At 40.2% G+C, this 16,960-nt stretch overlaps 2 protein-coding genes across 3 annotated transcripts in view; one reads left to right on the top strand and one right to left on the bottom strand.

Annotated features, from left to right (window-relative positions):
* The window catches only part of EHHADH (enoyl-CoA, hydratase/3-hydroxyacyl CoA dehydrogenase), a 47,139-nt gene extending 43,007 nt beyond the window's left edge, over positions 1–4,132 (bottom strand). The window contains 2 exon segments of the mRNA XM_005858442.2: positions 3,281–3,425; positions 3,428–4,132. Coding sequence (XP_005858504.2) covers positions 3,281–3,425; positions 3,428–3,662 — 380 coding nt within the window. The 5' untranslated portion in view covers positions 3,663–4,132.
* A 360-nt stretch (positions 4,133–4,492) lies between these two features.
* MAP3K13 (mitogen-activated protein kinase kinase kinase 13) overlaps positions 4,493–16,960 on the top strand; it is a 154,306-nt gene continuing 141,838 nt past the window's right edge. Inside the window, exons 1-2 of one of the 2 annotated variants that reach the window (XM_005858438.2) lie at positions 4,493–6,407; positions 8,260–8,386. The gene's annotated coding sequence lies outside the window, so the exon portion shown is untranslated. Of the gene's footprint in view, positions 6,454–8,259; positions 8,387–16,960 lie in introns of both variants that reach the window. The other variant, XM_005858440.2, reaches the window with a different exon arrangement.

The raw sequence follows: 16,960 nt of genomic DNA, 5'->3' as shown, positions 1-16,960 counted from the left end.
AATCAACTTTTTCTTGTTTAACCCACTACTTTGAGTTTTCTGTCACTGACAGTCAAACCTAATCCTCAACATTAATTTAGCAGGTAAAGGCAAGGTCAGGGAAAGAAAGGACATGTAGTAGATTTTGTCAAGTTTCAGTTGATGAGGGAGTCATCAACAGAGAAGATGGTTAAAGCCGCGATTAAATGCCTGCCAACGGGAAAGAAAAGAGAAGTGAGAGTAGATCTTCTGGATACACCCTCTTTTAAGAAGTGGGAGAGGCTCAGCAGAGTGACTCAGTACTAAGGGAGCCCAAAGTCACAAAGGCCAAGAGAAAAGAATTATGTCAAGAAGCAGGGAATCAATTAGTGCCAAGGGATGGTGAAGGAGGAGAACCTAGGAAAAGTGGTGAGGAATTGCTTCGAGGAAAAATAATAGAACCAGAGTCTAATCTGTTCTGCCATGGAATTCTGAGTAGTCTGGATGAAATGTCTGTTCTTGAGCATACAGGGTGAAAAAATATGAATACAAAATGAAAAACAATCATAAACTTCTCAAAAAGCCAGATGGTTCAGACCAGCAACTCTGAGTTAAAACCTCAGGGAATAAAGGAAATAAGATAATTCTCTAATTACTTTTTATTTAACAAAACCTCTTGCTTTCGATTGTTAATTAGACACCAAATCTGCTAAGAAAAACAGATTCTGAACCATCCATAGTATTGAGAAGTCCAAAAGGCATGTATTTCCTTCTGGGTAAACGATGGCTGCAAAATGAGCCCAAATGAACTTAATCAGTGCCACTGAGAAGAGGCTGGCTTTTCCCATGTCACTCAACCCCTGCTCTTTTATTTCTAATGTTCTTGTCAATTTTGCAGAAATCAAACACAGGGGAGAAAAGAAAACTGAAAATGGCTGTAACAGATACAGCTTTACTAGCGTCAAGCCAAGTGAAAGGGACCACGGCCGGTAGCAATGTCAAGGTTCCAGAGATTAAGAAATTATTTTCTCCCCTTTCAGGTATGGAAAAATGGAGTCTAGAGTAAAGATAACTTTTCATGAGTGCTGACCAGAACGCTTTAGCTTCTGTGACTATAGGAGGTCTTTTTAGTGAATTTTCTTTTTAAATCCAAATGTCATCAAGTGAAGTTTGTGGCTTGTGACGAGCACTCTTTTTAAAACAAAGAAATAGAAGAGAAAATAGAATATATCAAGCTATATGACAAGTAAGGATAAGTTTTATTTCATGAAACTTTGTGTTCAGTTCTGTATTTGTATGTCTTAGGTTGCAATGTAAAACATGGGGTTTCTTACTGAGTGAATTATAGTAAAAAAAAAAAAGTGTGTTGGGAGACAGGCCTAGTAATCAGACTAATTTGTAAAGAGGGTTGGCATTCATCTGAATTGAAGAAAACAGCTGGCTAAATTAGCAAAGAAGGATTTAAACTATTTGTTTGGGCCAAAATAATATTAAAATAAGAATCTCTCAGTGGGCAAGGAAGAGATAATTTTCCACATAAAATTAGAAATAGGAAGGGAAAAGGAAGGAAGGAAGGAAGGAAGGAAGGAAGGAAGGAAGGAAGGAAGGAAGGAAGGAAGGAAGGAAGGAAGGAAGGAAGGGAAAAAAAAGAAAAATACAAAGCAAAAGAAGAAAAATCGGGAACCTTTTTGGATGAACATTCCGAGATATATACTCTACTTAAAACAGAACTTCAGATGCAGATAGAAAAAAAAAAAAAGCAAGAAAGTATTTATTCCCAAGAGGGGGAAATCTCCATGAAGTTGAAATGATTCCTGAACAGCAGGGCCTGTTCGTAGGGGCTGTAACAGGCTTCTGATGAATAGAAACAATGATAATTAACCTCTGTTAAATGCCAATTTATAACCTCCGGCACATTTCAACGTCACAACAACTTTATGAGGTAGACACTAACATTTCTCCTGCAAGGTGGGTGACAGTGGATTAAATACATTAAACATTAAAAATAGTTATAGGAAAATATTCCTAGCTATGGGTATTAGACTGTGGAACTTTCCCCCCTCAAATTCCTGATGGGCATGGTTTCCCATTCAGAGCAGAGGTTGAGGCAGGCAGTTCTAATATCTAATAATTCTAATCAGAATACAGACAAGTCCAAAACGTATATGTAATCATATTGCTGATGTGTTTCTTCATCAAAACCAAAATAATGAATATTTTGCTTTCTTCTGAGAATGGCAAGTAAGTGAACATGTCATCCTTGTGTGGTTTTACTCCTGCAATTCTTTTGTATTATTAAATGCAATTATTCATATTAAAAAGAATAAGTATTAATACGAATGATAAAATCAAATCTGATGACAGGATAAAAATTCAGTTAAAATTAGCAGGTCTCCTCATCTCAGTCCCTTTTTGCTCCAGCAGCATGTGATGAGAATTTAAACAAAGGTCTTTCTCTCTATACTTTATAGAGGCCTTTAAATTATAACTTCTGCTAATCCTATTCCCTGTGGAGGGGTGTCTTTTGCCTTTTTTCCTAGGGCCGATCACTATACTCTTTTCAGAGATATGGAAGAATCAAACTTCATTAATTTCCATAAAAGCGCACTCATCTCACTTTTCAAAGTAATGCATACAGCACTGCACAAATCTGGGTTACAAAGTTTAACCGAAAAGGTACTCGTGATGAAATGAAAGAGGATAAAGTGCACAGTTTTTTCAGAAAATGCTACTTAGGCTTACGCTGCCATGGATATTCTGCTAAAGCGCTAAGGTCTGGAGGTTTAGAACCTATCAGGAGAAATGTGCATTTCTGGGCCAGGGCGCAACTCTCCTTTCCTCACTGCGTTGGCATTCATGAGGGCCTTTATTTATTTTTGTATGAGGTGAAGCCACACTGTCGGATTCCTAACGCTTTTAGTGGGTGGCCTCGACTGGAGATTGGGAAGTGAGGGATCAAGGTCCAGCCAGCTTTGCACGAAGACCTTTGGAATAGAAAGCAGGCCTGCGGAGTCAAAGTTGCAGGCAAGGAGGAGCGCTCAGCACGAAGTTGGCATAGGCAGACGGGTTCCCGTCCAGCTCCCCTACTCCGTAGCCATCTGCCTGCCTCTCAGCCTCGGTTTCCTTCCTTCCCTTCCCAGTGAAACGGGAACGGGAGTTCTCTGCGAAGATTAACCAAGGCAACCTATGTAAAAGGCCCTGGCATATGTCCACGTTCCATTTGGGTCTTTCTCAGATCAGCCGGGGCGAGTCAGAGCCCGCACCGCAGGCCGGCGAGTACAGCCTCGCCGAACCCAGTCTGGAGGCGACCCGAGCCCGTTACCTGATTGGGTTGAGCGGCGGGTTTCGGAGGCGAATCAGCGCCAGGCAGCCCCGCAACCGCGAATACTCAGCCATGTTTCCTCGGTGCCAGGGTCGCCGCCGCCTCCCACCGCAGTCAGAGCTTCTTTCCCCGCGCGCCCGGCTTTTTTTTTGCGGCGCCGCCTCCCGACGCCCATCCTCCGTCGCGGCTCTACCCCCGTTGCCGGACCCCTGCCCCGGGCTCTGCAAACGCTCATCCCCTCTTTCTCTGTATTGGCTCCGCTCCCTGCTCCTACCCCCAAGTCGATTGGGGAGGACGATGGAAAATGGGTGGAATTGCCAGCGAGTCGAGGTTTGCAATCCCCTGGCCCACTTGGAGGAGTCAGACACAAGTCATTGCTCATGTCTCCCTAGTCTCCGTTGAACACAGAACTTTCTGCTTTGCGACTACCTCCTACCCCTATTCTGCCCCTTGGGCAACCCTCTGTAAAATTTAAAGTTTAAGAGGGCGCTCACTCTCAGGTTCCTGCAAGTGCCGACCCCGCCTTGCTCCTCCACAACACAAGGGCCCACGGGTTCCCGTCATCTGTCATCTAGCCCTCCTGTTTGGTGTCCGCCTGTGGGACTAGGTACACAGGGAGCGGATACCATGCTGATCTTTCTGTTGCTGTCTGTGTAAATAATAAACTGCCTGAGTCTATCCTGGGCTCGTATGGGCCGAATCTAAGTGTGGCAAGCCAGTTTAGCAGATGCTAACATGCTGGTGGCGCTCAGTGATGAGAGTATGGGGGGCCACTGCACAAAGGGTCAAGAGTTCCATTCCTGGTCAAGGGCATGTACCTGGTTGCCGGTTCTATCCTGGGCCTTTGGGGCATGTGTGGGAGGCAACCAATGGATGTGTCTCTTCCCCGCTCCCCCGCCCTCCGATCCTTCCACTCTCTAAAAATTAATGGGTAAATATCCTCGGGTGAGGATTGACCAAAAAATAAAAACAAAAAAATTGCACAATGTCATGGGCAGTGCCTTTATGTTTACCGTTCACATGTCTTTATGTTTATCTTCAGGAACTGCTTACATCAGGTAGAGCTCATAGGAGCTGATACTTAACCCCTCATTTCTGGGTAAATATAAGAAGTTTGCCAGGAGAGAGGGGACTACTGTGTGAGAAATGAACTCAACAGTGTCTGGACCAGATCATTCAAATGGTTAAACAAAAAATTAAAGATTTTTCGAAGTGAGAGGCAACAAGCATTTATTTGAGATAGAAAACAATAGCTTTTTGGGGAATCACTGACTCAGGCAGAAAACCAAATAGTGTTCCAATTAGAATACAAAGGCAAAGGGTATTTATGGAAAGGAAAAGAGTGAACTTACATCCATAAAAGGAAAGCATTTCTATTGGTGCAGAAAAGCTAACATAGTGATGCAAATTTTAAAAAATATTTTTAATTTTCAGTCCAGTCATCATAGTATCTGTTTTCTTGCTATGTTTGCAAACAGTTCTTTGGGACACAATGTTGATTTAGGCCCGGTCCAAAGGTTATTTTGCCCTGTTTTAACATTCCAAAGGTTTGAGGCTTAAGATGTACAAGGCAATTCCTCTGGATGGCTGCTCTGGCTCCATTTTAAAGTGGCTACATTTATATTATTTTAAACAAAATGATCATCATAATTGTGTAGTATCTACTAGGTTACATTGCTCTTGTCTCTTCTGGACTGGAATTTTCCTACTCTTTTTTTTTACTTGCGAGTGAAGGTCTTGAAGGTGGATCTGCTTTTACCTTATTAACACCTTGAGACAAATTTGGGAGATAGAGGTGGTGGTGAGCATTTGGAAACTTCACCTCTGGGCCTAACCCTGCCACTAATTATATGACTTTCAATCCCTTGCTTCTCTGGATCCAATTTTCTTTACTTGTAACATCAAGAAGTTAACTAAATTATTATCACTAAAAAAAATGTACAGTTCTAACATTCTTTGATTTTTGTTGTTGTTGTTACAGCTGTTCCCTCCTGTTTTTTCCTGGGTTGACTTTCTTCTGTCCATAATTTATTAAGTATCTTCATGTTTTTGAGGATAGGGTCTGGGTTTTATTCATCTTTCCCCCAGTATCTGGCATAATAACCAAGCAGGTGATTTCAAGTTCCTATTAAGATACCATCTTTGGCCCTGACAGGTGGTTAGAGCAGATTCAGGTCAAGGGCGTGTACCTGGGTTGCAGGTTCCATCCCGCCTGGCCAGGCGCGTGTAGGAGGCAATCAATCGTGTGTCTCTCTTACAAGGAAGTTTCTCCCTCCCCCTTCCACTTTCTCTGAAAAATCAATGGAAGAAAAAAAAAATCCTCGAGTGAGGATAAAAAAAAATACCATCTTTGTCCGGAGGAGCTCACAATTTAACGGGGAAAGTGCTAAGCATCATTAAGTAATCACTTCAGTAAAAGCTGTAGAAAGGGTAACAGGAACACGGGTTCCTGCCTTTCTTATCACTTACATGGTCCAACAGGGAACAAGAGAGCTCTTGTAATAGTTAACGCTTGAGTGCTTTCCTTGTGCCTCCGCGTTCCACGTGTTAAGTCTCAAGTCACACCCCCCAACCCTGTGTCCTCCAGCAGTGTCACCTGCTCCCCACTGGAGGACACAGGCACGGAGCTTACGTAACCCGTTACCCCTGAGAGGCAGGTTCGGCACCGCGCTCCACCGGACAGAATCGGAAAAACCAGATGAATCCCAAGAACAAACTGGTGATTTCCCCGAGGGAACGGACGAGTTTGGAGGAGTGATGGGTTCAAGGTACAGAAGGAGCAGAGGCAAGGGTCTACTGACGAGAAGGCTGCAGAAGTTGGCACAGGAGTTTGAAAAACAAAAAGGCGCTTCTCGGGGCTGCATTACTCAGCGGCGACTAGGAAAGCAGGAGGGAAAGAACCGGTGAACGACACCTGCGGAGCCCCCCGGATCCCGGGGACCCAGGAACCGGTCGGAAATGACATCAATAGAGAGGCTGGGCGCTCAGCGGTACAGCGGCCTGGGGACCACCGGCCGGAAGTGAGGCAGCGGAAGTCCCGCCCCGGAGGCGGTGCCGGGTGTGAGGGGCGTCGCGATGGGCGGGGAGAAGCTTCGCTGGTCCTCCAGGAACCCTGGATCCCCGACAGGTAACCTGCTGGCCGAACCTGGACCCTGGCGAGGCTCGGGGTTCGGGTTGGTGGCCCAGTTTGCTCGGGGCCCCACGCTCGGGCCGGGGGAAGTGGATCTCACGTGAGGGGGTGGCCCGGGGACAGGCTCCTGGGCGTGGGACTCCTAGGGTGATGGGGATACGAGAAACTTTGGGGACGGGGTCGTGAGGGCCGAGGTCGCCGAGGAAATACCGACTGAGTCTCCAGGACTCGGTCACGGCTGCGGGTCGTGGGCTCCGGAGCCTTGGCGCTCGGGGATGGAGAGATGGAGCCTGGGCGCCGAGGTGCGCTGAGCTAGAGTTCAGTTGCCGCCTGCACTGAGCCCAGTGCAGCTCGGCTGGCAGCGGGCAGGGACTTGCCTTTTCATCTCTGCATCCCGTGCTTTGCCACTATGGGCATCCTTCAGATGCCGTCGGGTAGGGACTGAGGAACGCACGAAGCTGGCTGCCGCACCGGGGGTGGGGGGTGCGGGTGGGGTCGAGGGGACCTTGTCCCGAATTGTAGTGCCCCTGCCTCCGAATGTAGAAGTGACTCCAGCGTGGTTCGTTCACCAGTGGTTTATGCGGATGCCGGTGTGGTAGACATTCCGGACATTGTTTTGTGGTTATTGAAATTTAGAAATGTGCCTTCATATTTATTTTATTTTATTATTATTTAATTTATTTTATTGTATTGTATTTATTTATTATTTATTATTTTATTTTATTTATTTTATTTATTTTATTTTATTGGCATGGGAAGAGAAGGCAATTAATTTGACTTCTTTCAGGTTTCTTCACTTTTCTGGAAAGAACTTCCCGATGAATGATACCGGGGAGGAGAGTTGGCCATCAAATGAGAAGCTGCAGCTTATAGCCCTGAGCTTCTAATTTGTGTTCTGAGTGCTTTCTTCTCATGAATATGAACTCATTTTCCTTTTTCTTATTATTTTCTTTTTTATATTGGGGTTCCTTTACATTTGAGATGTAAATGGGAATTATTTCATAACCAAGATGAAAGTAGTAATTTATGAAAATCCAATCAGAAATTTCACCTGGTAGGTTCACATAAGGTTAACTCCTTCCAAACAGTTGTAGGAGGCCTCAGAGAGAATAAATCGCAGAAGATTAAATTGTTTCCTTTGTAAACTATTTGTTCTGATGTCTTAACTGTGATGAAAAGTGGGAATAGATATAAAGAGCAAGTACTGTAACCAGATTGGTGTTGGTTGTCAAGCTGTGTAATGGGATCTGAGCATGAATCACTATCTAACTGCAGTCCCAGGAGGTTCTAGATCTTATTATTAGATTGGATATGATGCAGTAGGCAAACCTGAATTTATGGCTTTGTTTTTGTTTTTGTTTTGTTGCTTTTGTGTGTGTTTTTTACAAAGAAGAAACTAGTAAGCATTTTTAGATTAAAAAAAAATCTAAGATGTTCTTAAAAATAGGTTGGGAAAAAAAAGAAGTAGACATGTAAATAAATATTGCAGTCATTTAAATTCTAAAAGTTTGCCTGCCTTTCAAACTTGTTTTCCCAATGTCTGGAAAGTGTTGGTATCCAAATCACCCCCATCATTGTATGTTGTTGCTTTGCTGTCAACTTTTCAATGTATATAAATATGGTATAAAGTTAGGTTTTGAGATCCTCTAGATTTACTTGAATATTAATGTCTTACTTAAAAATAAAGTTTAATTTTGCTTCCTCAATCTGCTGTTCAATGTCATATCCACTTACTTTGCACATCTAAATGTCTGTATTCATAATGGTAACTATTGTAACTAGTATTCATAATAAATTGGTATCCAAGTGGTGACTTAGGTTTGTGCATTGACATTCTTGAGGTTTTCAGTTTTGCAGAACACTGGTATCCATGGACTCTAACATGGACTTCATTTAAAGAAATCCACGGACCATTAACGGACAAAAACATGAGTCATTTTGTATTGTGGCATTCAAATCCTAGCACTTTGGGAAAGGTAAGTTACTGACTGTGTTTTATTTTAGATGAGAGAATAGCTCTGGATTGGAATAAGAAATTGTGTGATTGTGATTGAAAAATATAGGCTGAATCTGTTTAAATTAAGTTTTAATGTGGACCTTCCAAAGAGAGGTTTGCTCTGTGTTTATGAAGCAGTCCTTACTATTTCCCTCTATATCGTTCCTGAAAGATTACTACTTTGCTTTCTTTTTTCTTTTCTTTATTTCTTTCCCCTTTTTTTTTTTTTTTTTTTTTTTTTTGAGAGCTTCTTTCAACACTGGTAGTCTGGTAGAGTCTTATCAACCTATGGGTACCATATAGCAATGAGACCTCAAATAGTCATTTAAATAATCTTACATCAACTTTGGTTCTAGAATAATATAAGTCTCAAATATTCTGGCCAGTTTTATGCCTTAATCTTAGGTTGAAGCAAGAAGAGGCCCCAAAATCTCTTTTTTTCCTTATCCTGTCTTATTAGTGCTATTTTCTTTTTTGTTCTTCTTTTCAAAAAATCTCTCAGATGATTCATTCTCCGGGCCTTTTATCTTTCTATCCCAGGGGATAAATTTTCTCTCTTTTTCTTTTTTACCTTTCCTAGCTTAATTAATTTGTTAATTTTTACAACCTTAACTTCTAATTTTGTTTGGCAACTGTTAATCACTAAGCTTTAAACTTGTGGTTTTCCTTATCTCCTTTGTAGATACACTGGCTTCTTATTTAGAAATTGTTAAATTCTAAAATCAGACAGTAGTTCCAGGAATTCATCTTTTGGATATATTTGTACTTGCACACAAAAATTTGTATATAAAGATATTCATCATATTATTATTTTAAATAGGCAAACAAATAAATAAGTAAAAACTACAAGTAGCCTAAACACCCCCCACCAAGGTATGATTGAATAAATGCCTTAATATAATATAGTACTTGGCAACTCTTAGAAAGAATGAAGCAGATCCATAGGTGGAAATATGGAAAAATCTCTGTGAGATACATTGTTAACTGAGAAAAACAATATAGAACTGTATGTACAGTATGTTTTCAAAAGCATACATTTATATATGCATGCAAAATGTCTTTAAATCTATATAATACACTATTATGTTATATTTATTCAGATAGATAGATAGATAGATAGATAGATACATGATTGACACAGGTACTCCTGAGGAATGAGACTACAGGTCTAGAATAGGAAGACTCATTTTTCTGTATACTCTTTCTGGTAGATTAATTTTTTTTATGTGAACATGATTTCATTTTTACAATACTAAGAAACAAACAAACAGCAAAGCTTTAGACTGGTTTTATAATTAAGGGAGCCTACTACTATTCCTTATGACTTTTGCCCTTATAATTACGTGCACTAGTCAGAGGAATGGAGTTGCATAAGTGAGGTAAGTTTTTTTTACAGAGCGGCGTGGAAGGTTTGGTGATATAATAGGTTTTTAACCTTGACATTAGATTATTACTCTTAATAAGGATTTGTGATGAACTAAGTGCTTAGTATTAGAGAATTCAATACAGCTATATAGTTTATAGCATGCTGCTGACTTCATGAGGTGATGCGGATGATACTTTCATTTGCAAGCTAGGTTTCTATTGCATTGGCCAGGTTCTTGCCAATGAGCTTCTCATTAGTGAATGGGATGGGCTTTGTTTTATTCAAATTGCTATTTAGGTACTCTACTCTTTACATAGATCTTAGTTATTATTTCACTTTGTTTTGATTTTTAGAAATGGCCTAAGGCATTTCAAAGAATGGCTTGTTCTCTCTATTAGTAAAATCATAAACTAGAAAGATAATTTAGATATATATGGATAGTCTTATTCTGTACTGATGATACTACTTTGAATTGGCTGATGATTTGCTTTGGGATGCAGCAAAATTTCTGGTGACTTTTACTTCTCCAGCCATCTTTGTCTTTCCACACTTTCACTGTGGGAACTTTGGAATAATAGTAATAGGTGAGTAAAATGAGTTAACAAGAAGTTTAAAGATATAGTAATCTTCATTTCATTTGCGATCTGCTGAGAATGAGCTATGTAAGATACCTACCCATATGATACCACAGATTGTGTAACTTGTTAAAAATCAAAATGAAGGCCACTAATCTAGGGACTGCATCATGATTCATGGAATAGGACAGTTATGGTATGTCAGGTGTTTTATACCATAGTTTGACAGAGTATTTTTCTTATAATCATTGCAGTTAAATGATGCTTTGCTTTGCTTCTTGAGATCCTTGGGTTTAATCACAACTAGCCACACAGTGAAAAATCATTGAGCAGAATGCCTAGAGTGGGACTCCTCCTTATTCTTGCTAACAGAATGGATAGCAAGGAATTGAATCCAAGGGTTGATTGTGTTTTCTGGGTCTTGATGAATATGGTAAATGTAACATATAGGAAAAAAAGGAGATGAGCATGAAGGTAAAACTTACATGTAGATAACATAGACATGGGGAAGATACATGTATGTATATATATATGTTTATGCATACATATATGCGGGTCTATTCACATAGATATATAATACATTGTGTATATAAAATGTGTATATATTATTTTACACATAAACTATTTAAAAATTTTTTCTGGAAAACAAAAAATTCTAGGAAGATACTCAATTAATCCAAGAGGAAAAAAAGGTCAGAATTTTAAGGCCTCAGAGCTGGGCCTGTCATAGGCTAGCTCATGATTGTGAAAGTAGCTTGAAGAATTTTGTCTGTTTTAGTATCATTACAGGAAATAAGTGATGGGAAGGTAGATAAAAGCCTAAGAGTGAGAACATTTAAATCTAGCACTATGTTATGGTTAAGGGTATCTTTAAGATTCTGTTTTGTGGTATTTGGGAGGGAGGGATGGCAAGAAGAAGAACTCAAAAATTGATTGCTGTTCAATTAGAATTCGAGCTATGTCCGTAAGTCTTTCCTAGTATTCCAATTGTGTATGACCAAGATGGATTAACTAGATCTATTAACCTACAAAACATGAATGTCTAAAAATTGGTTTCATTGTTTGATAAACCTTGAAGGAAAAGAGAATTGTTTTAATCATTTTTGTGACTAAATGAAAGGGCAACTGTGATGATCTAGATTGAGGGGACTGGGACTATTTTGTTCAGAAAATAGAAGACTTTAGAAGAGTTGGAGAAACTTCATAGGGAGTACATTTGTTTCTGTTGAGGCCAAAATTAATTCTGGCTGAGAGAAGGTATAGAGTTTGTCAACAGTGGAGCAGATTGTGTCAAGAGGCAGTGAACTGCAGGTCATTAGGGTTGCTTAAGCGAGGTCTGAACATCAGCAATGCTGCGGAGGGGATTTCTCAATGTATGGGAGATCGTACTAGATTGATAATGAAAGTTGCTTTCAAACCTAAGATTTTTTTTATAGTGCAATAAAGTGATTTTTAAAAATAGCACAAGTATCTATTATCTCTATATTTAAATACTGATAGGTAACTTATCCCTGGTCATTTTTCCACCAAGCTCCACTTACCCATAACCAGGAAATAAATTTAAAAATTAACCCCAAATATAAGACACACACTATATGCTTTTCTCAGGTCCTTACTCAGTTTATTTACTTAGACACAGTTCTAACAGGCTTAGTTAACTGGCACCTAACTTCACAGTGTATTAGAAGCAGCAAATTGTTGCTGTGCCAAGTGCTCCTATGAGAGACAAGCATGTTGACAAGCAAGGGCAAGAAGATAATCAGAAAGCAAACCAACTAATTTTAAAATTGTAATAACCTAGGCTCATTTGACTAGATGAAAATAGCTCTATGTTAATGGATATTCAAAATGATAAGTTTGAACTTAAATAAGTTATGTTCAGCATTTTCTATTTAAGAAAATTATAACATTTTAGAAAGATCTCTTCAGCGTGTTTAATAACAAAAGACAGATATTTGGCATTTGCAGGGGCTGCATTATCCTATATAATAAAAGCCCAGCAACCGAAATGGTGGAATGACCAGAGACCAGAATGACCACGGCCCTTCACCCCAGCCGGCAGCCCCCCAGCAAGTGGTTAGGGGCGATCAGGCAGGCAGGCAAGCAGTTAGGGGCGATCAGAGAGGCAGGCAGAGTGGTTATGGGCAATCAGGCAGGTAGAGGCGGTTAAGGGTGATCAGGCAGGCAGAGGCAGTTAGGGGCGATCAGGAAGGCAGACAAAGTGGTTAGGGGTGATCAGGCAGGCAGGCAAGTGATTAGGAGCGATCAGGCAGGCAGGCGAGCGGTTAGGGGCCAATGGTCCTGGATTGAGAGAGAGATGTCCTATGGATCGGGCCTAAACCAGCAGTTGGACATCCCCCGAGGGGTCCAGGATTTTGAGTGGGTGCAGGCTGGGCTGAGGGACACCCCCCACTCCACCCTTGTGCATGAATTTCATGCACCAGGCCTCTAGTAGAGTAGAAAGAATATGGATTCTAGACTAGTAAAGACAGGTTTGAATATGGCCCCCAGGATCTATTACATGTTCTATAAATTAAGTTTATTATTCATTCCAAACTTCAATCTCATCTGGAAAATAGGAATTTACTCAAGAATAAAGATAATGTAGGTAGATTTGCCTATATTAGGTGATAAGTAATAACTATTATTATTTCATTATTACCATAAAGCTCACTCTACTTTGAATGTTTTAATTGTACAGGTAATCCATATATATATATGGGGGGGGGGAGATATTAGGATATGTATATCACCAAAAAGATAAAAGGAGTAAAGTCGCCTATATTCTTCTACTACTGTCAATATTTTAGTGGCATGCTTTATTTTAAAACTGCTTTGACAGGATGGCACTTCTGAGAAGTGATTGTTGAAACTACTGTTGGGAAACTTAAATTAGTCACTACACATTCTAATCAGAATATATGCAGTGAAAGATGGTTACAGGGCACAATGCTGATGTGCAGGAAACCTTAGTCCTGATCAGTTTTCTTGCATGAAAACCAGTTTTGTAGAGCATTGGATGTAACTTGGTGTTCTGGAGCTGGAAGACCTGAGTTTAAACCCTAACCCCACTATTTCTCAGCTGGATAAACTACCTCCATTTCTTCTCTGTGGCCTCAATTCCTTCATCTGAAAATTGGGGGTAATAGTAGCATCTCATTCATGGGGCTGCTGTAAGGACTAAGTGAATTTATATAAAGTATGAAGAGCAGTGCCTGGCACAAAGTATAGACTCAGTAAATATTACTTGCTATTTTTATCATTAATTTTTAAAACCTTAAGGTTCTCTTGGGTGGAAAAGGCAGGTTGATAGGAGCACATAAATTAAAAAGAAGCAAGTTAGAAATAGCACAAAAGTAGTCAGTGAGATTTATGATATGTTATTCATTTGAACCTGCAGAGTGTTCTGAATTTTTTCATTCTTAAGGCTTTGTTACTTTTCCTCCCTGCTTAAATATTTTCAAACCATAATATTCCTAGTTCAATCTCTTTACCCCATGAAATCAATTTCATTTTATTTCATCTTTTCCAACAAATATTTTGGCCGTGCTTTCAAAGACCAAAAGCCCTTTAAGACAATCAGATGTCATGGATAGTGATTCAGGAAATAATCATTAAATCAGTTTATTTTACTACAGCCCAACGTGGTTCAGTAAGAACTTTAAATTCTGTTTCAATTTAAAGTGAAGAATATTAATCAAATAGATAAGTCAATGGACATATTAAGCTATTCTGTACACTATATTCTTTAAAAATCTCTTTATTTTCTTTTTCTTTTTGTTCTTTCATCATGGTATCTAGTGTTCTGATTAATTACTGGTCAAAGAGTTATAGCTTTTCAAAATCCTTTAAGCAATTTTATTAGATTTGCAAGTAGAATTTGTGTGTGTTTGTTTTGTTTTGTTTTAAAGCATCAAGTACAAGTTTTTGAAGACCCTGAGGCCTACCATCATTATGCATTCAAGATTTGAGTTTGAATAACTTCATCAAGACTTAGATCCTCTTCAAAAGTCTCAAGTTTCATCTGCATTAAAGCTCTCCATTGAACTCTGTCACAAAATTAAAAGCGTAAAGGGACTAAAATCCGTTAGTACATTCCATTGTATACCCTTTTCTCTGATCCCTCCAATTTCCTTCACCGTAGGGTCTTTCATATTGCTTATGTTCCTTTGCCTAGAGCCAAGGAAACAGCGCTTTCCGGAAGAATATATATCCTGTGATCATAAATTTTCATTGCTAGAGAAGTATAAACTTGGCAGGATCAGTTTAGAATCACATCTTTTGTTGTGGCCTATAAAAACTTGAGTTAACAATAAGAAAAGGAGGATGAAGTAGTAAAAATATTTGAGGTCAGATTTTACTCTCTGAGACTATGTGGTTTAGAGAAAAGAGCCCCAGCCTGAAAGTTGATGCTTCTTACTCTCTCTGCCTCTTCTAACTGGGAAAATCACTTAACTGCTCTGAGCCTTAAGTTCATCTGAAAAGTAAATCTGATAGTATTTTCCCTGCCTACCTCACAGGGTTGTTGTGAGGATTAACTGAAGTCGTGTGCATAAAAAGGACGGTTAGATAAAATGTGCAATATAGACATACTTGCAAGTCAGCCCCTCAGCTTTTGGACCTGGGAAGGTAGGTGATTTAAGCACACTGAAGGCACTATGTCCAGGCTGGAAATGTGGTAACAAGGCTGTGTTGATTTTTGTTTTCTCGGAGTACATAGAGTTCTCTTAGGGGCTAATTCTAAGAAGGAGGATGACTATAAATAGCCCTAAAATTATAAGTTAGCATTGATAATGTTCTAGAGCTGTTATGTCCTGTAACATATTTGTGGTTTGCAAAATTTGTTACTAAGCTGTGACCCACATTAAAAATATTTTTTTATTTAAACATTTTATTTACTTATTTTTTAATATTTTTATTTATTTCAGAGAGGAAGGGAAAGGGAGAGAGAGATAGAAACATCAATGATGAGAGAGAATCATTGATTGGCAGCCTCCTGCCTCCTACCAGGGATCGAGCCTACAATCGGGGCATGTACCCTGACCAGGAATCAAACCATGACCTCCTGGTTCAGTCAATAACCACTGAGCTACACTGGCTGAGTGACCCACATTTTTTTAAAAAATGAATGAACATAAAGCAGAAAATTTCACAGTGCATCTCACCTGGTAATAATCAATAGTGTTTAATAGTGTTTTAGTTGTATATGTGTGTGTGTGTATTTGTGTACTTGGTTGTTAAATAAAATGCATTTTTCCTATGAGTTGCAATTGCTTTTCTAGGAGTATCATTTTAGTACTTATGCCTTTCTACACATTTGGATTCCTAGGAGGCTGTTTCTTTTCACTTCATACTGCTTGTAATAAAAGAATTAACAATATCAAGTTTGCCCTAACTGGTTTGGCTCAGTGGATAGAGCATCGGCCTGTGGACTCAAGGGTCCCAGGTTCGATTCCAGGCAAGGGCATGTACCTTGGTTGCGGGCACATACCCAGTGGGGAGTGTGCAGGAGGCAGCTGATCAATGTTTCTCTCTCATTGATGTTTCTAACTCTCTATCTCTCTCCCTTCCTCTCTGTAAAAATCAATAAAATATATTTAAAAACAAACAAACAAACAAAACAATATCAAGTTTGACTTGGTGACATTAATGGGATATTTAAAAAAATTTTTAGAGTACAGAGAATGCTTATAGGTTTTCTGGGTATTTTATATAATATTCTAATACCATTTACTCTGACACCCAGACTGTTAATAACATTTAATATTGGTTCAACCTCATGAAACTAGAGGCCCGGTGCACAAATTCATGCACCAGTGGGGTCCCTCTGCCCTGCGGGATCGGGCCAAAAAACCGGCTCTCCAACATCCCCCAAGGGGTTCTGGATTGTGAGAGTGCACAGGCCAGGCCGAGGGACCCCACCAGTGCACTATCGGGGCTGGGGAGGGACACGTGAGGTTGGCTGGCGGGGAGGGACCATAGGAGGGCTCCAGGATGTGTCCGGCCCATTTCGCTCAGGCCTGATCAGCTGGACCCCAGCAGCAAGCTAACCTACTGGTCAGATCATCTGCCCCCTGGTGGTCAGTGCATGCCATCATGAGAAGTTGAGCGGCCTTAGGATATCATTAGCATATTACACTTTGATTGGTTGAATGGCCAACCAGCTGACCAGACACTTAGCATATTAGGTTTTGTTATATAGGATGTTTTTCCTTTAAATACTAGAGGCCCAGTACACAAAGTTCATGCATGGGGGTCCCTCAGCCCGGCCTGCATGCTCTCGCAATCTGGGACCTCTTGGGGGATGTTGGGCCTAAACCAGCAGTCGGACATCCTTCTTGCAATCCCGGACGCTGCATGCACCAGTGACCATACTTTTCATACAGATGATACAGGTGAAAAGCATCTTGCTGTTGTATGGGCAGCTACATTTTTTTGACCTAAAAAGTAGTACATAACATGATCCTTCTGAGGTAGTAGTACCATTTTCCCCATCTCATGGGTGGAAAAACTGAAGCAGAGAGAAGTTAAGTAATTGGCTTTGTCACACAGTTATAAGTGTCAGAATCAGGGCTGACCACACAATGTGCAAGCCAGAGTCCATGCATGTCAT

Source organism: Myotis brandtii, unplaced genomic scaffold (genome assembly GCF_000412655.1).
Source record: "Myotis brandtii unplaced genomic scaffold, ASM41265v1 scaffold118, whole genome shotgun sequence".
Lineage (NCBI taxonomy): Eukaryota > Metazoa > Chordata > Mammalia > Chiroptera > Vespertilionidae > Myotis > Myotis brandtii.
The sequence above is the reverse complement of the archived record's forward strand: the minus strand, read 5'-3'. Positions and strand labels throughout refer to the sequence as shown.